The sequence below is a fragment of the Danio rerio genome, chromosome 3, assembly GCF_049306965.1.
Source record: "Danio rerio strain Tuebingen ecotype United States chromosome 3, GRCz12tu, whole genome shotgun sequence".
Classification (NCBI taxonomy): domain Eukaryota; kingdom Metazoa; phylum Chordata; class Actinopteri; order Cypriniformes; family Danionidae; genus Danio; species Danio rerio.
This window is the reverse complement of record NC_133178.1, coordinates 25712384-25720417: the sequence shown is the minus strand read 5'-3', so window position 1 is coordinate 25720417 and position 8034 is coordinate 25712384. Positions and strand designations below refer to the sequence as shown.

At 30.7% G+C, this 8034-nt stretch overlaps 1 protein-coding gene across 2 annotated transcripts in view; it reads left to right on the top strand.

Moving 5' to 3' along the window:
* Nucleotides 1-497: 497 nt before the first annotated feature.
* nubp1 (nucleotide binding protein 1 (MinD homolog, E. coli)) overlaps nt 498-8034 on the top strand; it is a 47999-nt gene continuing 40462 nt past the window's right edge. Inside the window, 3 exon segments of one of the 2 annotated variants that reach the window (NM_001017538.2) lie at nt 498-557; nt 3669-3773; nt 4974-5107. In NM_001017538.2, coding sequence (NP_001017538.1) covers nt 527-557; nt 3669-3773; nt 4974-5107 — 270 coding nt within the window. In that variant the 5' untranslated portion in view covers nt 498-526. 2 annotated transcript variants of the gene reach the window in all.

Genomic DNA, 8034 nt, shown 5'->3' with positions numbered 1-8034 from the left:
CTCTCTCTCACACTCTCTTTCTCTTTAGTCAAATCAATTCAAACTTGCTTTATTAGCTTGTGTTGTATGGCATTTGTGATGTTTACTCCTCCATCTTTCTCTCTCTCTCATACACTACACGTTATAATAATAATAATAATAATAATAATAATAATAATAATAATTTTCAATGTTTTACTTCTCAATGCTCATAAGTTTTTTTTTTTTATAAATGTTTTCCTTACACATTTTTTTTTTGTTTGTTTGTTTAAGGCGGTTTTTACATTCAAAGTAGCCTCATACAAATGCTAGGCCAAAATTAGGCGGCCCATGCAGGGAATTACAAAAACACATCAAATATGCATACATTTAACTTTAAGCTGTCATACAGACAGACTGCTCATTAACAGTGCCTTAGATCACTATGTTATTGCAGTACACTATGCACCAAACCGAGTGGACCAGGCGGAACTTTCAACACTCGAGTGTTATCCGGGGAAATTTATTCTGGTTGCTTCAGTTTCAGGAAGTGCGCATGTTTTGAAAGATGGCGGATGTTCCTAACGATGCACCAGAACGTAAGTTTTAAAAAATGTTTATAATCTTTCTCATAAAGCGGGTAAAATTCGCTTATTTTTTATTTCCACTTCTGCATAGTTTAAACATCGCTTCGGCTAAGCTCACACACATACAGCAGGTTTCGTTGTTCCACTTTGAACTTTATTTCTGTCTTGGAAACTGACATCTGTCATTTCTGACAGTCTCACACAACAACTCCGTGTATCAGCTGCCTTCGCGTTTACATTACTGTCTATTATAAAAGCCATAAATATAGTTACAGTTAAAACGTTCTATCAAACTAAGTATAGGAACTTTTTCTGTTTCTAAAAAGCAGAGTGAACTTATGTTGAGACTGAGTACAGCTGTCTTTGTGTTTATTAATACATTCATTTAAGGGACATTCTACCAGAAACCTACATTATCTATCCCTGAAATAAAAAGATAAATACAGCGAATAAAAAAAGTATTTTTTAGCTAAAATTTCCAAAATGGACTGATGGTTGATTTCTGTGAGTTGTTCTGTAAAGGAGTATGTCATTCATTTAGTTTTCAGATTTTTGTTCCTTATTAAAAGCACTTTACAAATGTTTAAACCCTGTCATTGTCCTTGTCCTCAGCCCCAAATGCACCTACAGCCTTAATAGTTTTGTTGTGTTAAACACTTATTTAGAAAAAAAAACGTCAGAAATAGCAAGTTTAGGTTGTTATCATTCACATCAATTGATAAAAACACGAAGTTATAAATAAATTCTACAAATAAATACTAAAAATATATAACAAAAATAAATTTACAGTTGTCCCCATGTTTCTGTAAGTCCTGTCACATTTGCGTTACATTTAACATAAAATTCATGCAATACACCTTCATAGATATATACACTATGTATAGGGACCCTGAGCATGCGTCAATAGCGCCTGTACATTGGTACAGTGCTCCCAGAACAAGTGTGATTCAACCGCACTAGCCAAGACAGTGTTACTACGTGAAAATGCTGGACTTTAGCGCTGTCTACTGGTGTTGTAACGAGCAAACAAAGAAAACAAGGCACAGAGGCAGAATATTACATGGGTAAGGTTTAGGTTTTTACGTTTTTGTATGTTATGAACTTTTGTGCTACACAGGTAACGTTATTGATGATAATACAGTCACTTACTGCATTCACCATAAGGCAAAGTAGCACAAACTCACACTAAATACTCAGCTTATGCTAGTTTTGTTGAATAAAATAAGCAAACAATGCAAAAGAAATGTGAAAACGAGATGCTGAGCTGCCAAAAACTTGTACTATTGTCGGCTAGTGAAGGATTCCTTTATAACGGAGATTCATTAAAACGAATCGCTCCCCCCGTCAGTATGAGAAGTGAAAGCAGGAGAGGAGGTGTGTATCAGGAAGGGTAGATCGTACATTTCCATACACACAAATACAAGCTTTCTGTCAGGTATGCCTGTGAGATCACTTATCCATCAATGTAGAAAAGTGATGTAAAATATAATCTTCATAATTAATAAAAAAAAAATGTAGCATACTGACCTCCGGGAAAACTCCCGATCATAGATATATGTATATATGTGTAATTCTCTGGCTCTAGATGGCCACAGTCCTCCACTGCAGCTTGGTCCCGCATTCATTTCAAAGGTGTGCTACCCTGTACTAAAATGGCGGCTCTATTGACGCATTCCTTCCAATAGACAACAACAGGGTAGGCGACATGTAAAGTATATATCTATTATGCACCTTAAGGCTATGACTCGGAAGTGACATCATTTGATGGAGGAGAGTTCTATCATTGAACTGTATGATTTTAAATCTAATGAAATCACTTAAATATAATCACTTTTATTGTCATATCAGCAGCAGCACGTGTGCAATGATGAGTGAAAAACGTTGGTGCTGGCTCCAGACAGTGCAAAACATAACAGTGCAAAATACAATGACAGTGCAAAGTACAACATCATACTCCCAAAAAAACAAAGAAAACAAGACAACATACAATTGTCAATGTTGACAGTAATACGTAGAAAGACAATGGATAGGTGTACACATAGTCTGACTGTTGGTAGAAGATTGTTGTAGACAATATTGTTTTAAGTACGGATCGGTTAAAGTGCAGTGCATGTTAAATCTTGAAAATATTTGTTTTGTATAATTTTTTTGAGAAAGACAATCTTAAAAATCAGGTCCTGTCAATTTTTTTTTTTTATTAGTGAAAATGTTCGTTGCTGGTAGAATGCCCCTTATGCCTAGTTCAGACTGCTTAATTTTAGCCACAATTTTGGCTCGCCGACAGGTTTTGAGAAATCGCCGACAAATGCCTGAAATCACAGCCAAATCGGTGCTCGTGCACGTGAGTGACAATCACACAGTATGAACTATCAAAGACGTGATCGGAGAGAATCACCGATGAGTCGCCAATGCCTGCGAGATATTTGGCATGCTAAATATCTGGAGCTGTTTGCAATTAAAATCATGCCGTGTGAATTGAGTTTTGACTGAAAATAACATCAACGATCGCCTACAGCCAATGAGAGAGCAGCATTCACTTGTGTTTGCGTGTGTGTATACCTGCTGCAGGCCAGCGGGAGGCTGGGGGAGAAGTTAAAAGCTCTCTTTTTTGGTTTATTTGGACCCACGAAATGGAGGAAAAACTAGTGGAAGTTTGACAGGACTCAGAAGCAACCGTGTCTGTTTGACGTTTCATACAGAAAGAAATTAGTTTATTATCAACGTTTAGGAGAAATGGCTAATTCCCTTTAAACCCAGGTGAGCAAATATGTACATTTTCTACCCCATTAAAGGCTTATTTCTCATTGTTTAGTTAATAACAAAAGATATATGACGTGTTTTTGGCTGTGAGACATAGTTTGGACGAAGTTGTCGGCGATTCTTCCTATAGTAAAGTCATGCAATGTGAAAGTCCTTGTTGCCGATCCATCTTGCAGTGTAAACAAAGCAGCGACGAAACGCTTGACCAGATAGTCATGCAGTGTGAAAACATCTGTGACACGACTACTTTGAAAATCATGCAGTCTGAACTCGGCATTACGGGCAAAAAGGAGAGTAAATTGAGGCACAATATACACGTGTTTTTATGTATTGCTTGTTTAAATCTGTTGTCATTCCTTCTAGACTGTCCGGGAACAAGCAGTGACCAGGCTGGTAAATCATCAGCATGCCAGGGATGCCCAAACCAGAGTATATGTGCGTCTGGTGCTACCAAAGCCCCTGATCCAGGTATACAGTAATATGTGTAGATAGAATAAATAAAGAATATGTTACCATTATATTTACAAATCTGAAAAACAAACAAACAACAGAGATCACGTCAGAGTTATCGGTTTAATCCATCAGTAATAATCTGTGTATTTATGTGGAATGATTTTGAGAGATGAAAACCTAAAACGCATAAAATAACAATTACTCAACTTTGATTTAAGGTTTACAATTCAAGGGCAATTAGAACAGCTTGTTTGTAAACAAAGTTGCAGCATGTTAATTATATGATGCATGCATTAAAAGACAAAAAATATTTCTTTACAAAATGTATTGTACATGAATTATCTAAACATACGCATTTTATTCAGTAATAATTCTGAAATGAATATTAAAAAATTGACAATTATAGACTAGCATGCATTTAAGTCCAGCAGTAGTCTAAATGATGGGCTCAAAAATCTCGTATTACTTTTAGAAAATAAGTAATAATATTTGAGTTCCTTTTTTAAAAATGTAATGCATGTTACTTTTTGTTTAATTAATTAGCTTTTTAAAAATAAATTGCTTAATTGAAATGAAAGTAGTCACAATGAATCATGCAGACAATGAGACAATGTGTTCATTATTTTGAACGCATCGAAGAAAAGGAAAAGGGGATTGTTTCAATGAACAGTGATTTTACTTAAGACAAATAGTACATACTCTAAGTAGTAAATGCATTGCTTTAAACTTTCAATAATCTGTATATACGGCATGTATAGCTCTGGGGTCAGGAAGTTCTCAGATAACATTATCCTAATTATACTATCCTAAAGCTCCTCTTTTGAAATAAAAAAAAAGAAAAAAGTTTAGAAAGAGATCAAACCTCAGGCAGGTAATAAAAGTAATGCAAAAGTAGCTCAACAGTAATTTAATGCATTACTTACTATAAAAAGTAACTTAACTAGTTACTTTTTTGGGGAGTAACTTAATATTATAGTGCATTACTTTCAAAAGTATCTTTCCCCAACACTGATTACAAGTATGTGCAAAGTTATGAAATATACTAAATTATTCTTTTTTCACTTTTGAAGACAAGTCATCAGCAGTTTATAAAATAAAACAAAAATTTTATTTAAAACACATGCCTGCTAATGGCAAATCCATGCTTAAGTGTCATACTGTGATTTTTTTAAAATATATTTTTTATCCATCAATTTCTATTTTCTCTGATTTCAGCTATAGAAGAAATCAAACAGAAAATGACCTCAGTGAAGCACAAGATTCTAGTATTGTCTGGGAAAGGTGGTGTTGGGAAGAGCACGTTCAGCGCACATTTGTCTCATGCATTAGCAAGTGATTCTTCCAAAGAGGTAATACTTTTCAAGTTTTTTATTATTTTTGTTTTGGTGTTTTAAGCAGCTTAAAGCACATTTATTTTTATTTTGACTAGTGTTTAGTCAGACATTTACCTTTAGTCCTCACTAACAGATTAGTTGATGGATCTCTTTTATTGTATTTTTGAATCATTTATACATACATTCAGAGGCACTTAAGCATTAAACATCTGTGACACTAAATTAGCGATGGGTGATTTAGGGAAAATATCAAATTGCAATATTTTTGGACAGATTGCGATTTAAATTGCCATAACATTTTGTAAAGTCAAGATGTAGTTTGCTCACTTTAAATAAAAGAATTACAACATGGTTTTTTATATATATATATATATATATATATATATATATATATATATATATATATATATATATATATATATATATATATATGTATATATATATATATATATATATATATATATATATATATATATGTATATATATATATATATATATATATATATATATATATATATATATGTATATATATATATGTATATATATATATATATATATATATATATATATATATATATATATATATATATATATATATATATAAATATATATATATATATATATATATAAATATATATATATATATATATATATATATATATAAATATATATATATATATATATATATATATATAAATATATATATATATATATATATATATATATATATATATATATATATATATATATATATATATATATATAAATATATATATATATATATATATATATATATATATAAAAAAAATATATATATATATATATATATATATATATATATAAATATATATATATATATATATAAATATATATATATATATATATATATATATATATATATATATATAAATATATATATATATATATATATATATATATATATATATATATATATATATATATATATATATATAAATAAATATATATATATATATATATATATATATATATATATATATAAATATATATATATATATATATATATATATTTTATATATATATATATATATATATATATATATATATATATATTTTTTATATATATATATATATATATATATATATATATATATATATATATATATATATATATATATATATATATATATATATATATATATATATATATATATATATATATACATACACACACACTCACACTCACACACTCACAGTCACACACACACATACACACAGTTGAAGTCAGAATTTTTAGCCCGCCTTTGAATTAACCTAGTTAGTCCTTTAAATGTCACTTTAAGCTGGATAGAAGTGTCTTGAAAAATATCTAGTCAAATTTTATTTACTGTCATCATGGCAAAGATAAAATAATTCAGTTATTAGAAATGAGCTACTAAAACTATCATGTTTAGAAATGTGTTGAAAAAATGTTCTCTGTTAAACAGAATTTGGGAAAGAAAATAAACAGGGCTAATAATTCAGGGTGGCTAATAGTTCTGACTTCAACTGTACGTATATATATGTCATGTTGTTTGCATTCAACTAAAACTATGAAAAAATGCTGATGTTAATCTATGTGTGCTAGCCTCTGAATTGCCACATGAAAAGAATGGGGTCTTACATGTGGTCCCCCGCGTTCTCTCTGTTTCTATGTGTGTGAGTTCTCAGTAAATCTGCAGGGAATCCAGTGCTTTTAGGCTGTACTGTAGTTGACCTGTCTGCACGAACATATGCTTGTTGCCATATCAGATCCATTGATAAAACTATGCTGTCAAGACAGAGAGAGCGAAACTCAAGTCTGTTCGCTATCATCAGTTCATCTTGCTCTCCTGTTTGTGTTTGTTTATGGTGTTTACCTGTGGCTTGTTTGGACACTGCCAATTGGGGAGAATAACTCTGTGCTCACGGCATGAACAGGAGAGTCATGCATTTGCTCTCAGTTGCTGTAAAAATATGTTTATATGTTTGTGTTGTATTCATAGCAGCCTTTGCGATTTAGCTTATCACAACATTTTAAATTAGTTTTTTTATTTAAATGTTTTGTAAAAACATTTGAATAAAGTGTAAAAAAAAGTGTAAAGCCCTACACTAAATTCCAAACAGTGCCAGACATTCATCAGGAATCATCAGCCCATGAGGTAGTCTTTTTCCAGTCTTCTGTTGTCGAGTTTTGCTGTTGTTTTCTGATAAGAGTGGCACTATTGTGCTCTTTCTCTGCTGCTGTAGCTTATCTATTTAAGGTTTGATGTGTAGGTGTTCAGATATGCTCTTCTGCAGACCTCATTTAACTCACTGCAGTCTTTCTGTCAGTTTAAACCTGCCTGGTCATTCTCCTCCTTATTTTGGACCATCCAATTTAGTTCCCCTCCGGAACAAAAAACAAATGGTGTCAATTTCTTTTGCCAGGGATGCCCAAATTCTTGAGTTGTACAATTTTTTTTGTAAAACATTTCAACAATTTTCTCGATATGGTGGGCTTGGGCAGTGCCAGGTATTTTGAACTTCCAAAATGCAGTTTAAATAGGTTTTATGGGCTCTGAATGATTTGAGCTGTGGGAGTAAATTATCTGTACATTTTATGAAAAAATATTTTAGGTGCTATTGCTTTAAATTTGTATCTACAGGTTGCTCAATAATGCTTACTAAATAATTGTCACTGTTGAGTTTTATATGACCAAAATTTGTTTAAAAAAATTAAAAACGCAAAAAAAATATTTGAAGTTCAGTATTTGTGTTTGTTTAATTATTTAATTCTTATTGGTGTAAATAAATAATTTGAAACCATTTGAAACTGTAGAAATAAAATATATAAAAAGAAAATAAACAAAATCTATCAAAATTATCTAATTAGTAAACAAATAATAAAGTAAATATTATTCAATTCAAAATAAATTTTATAAGAATATTTATAGAAATTTAAG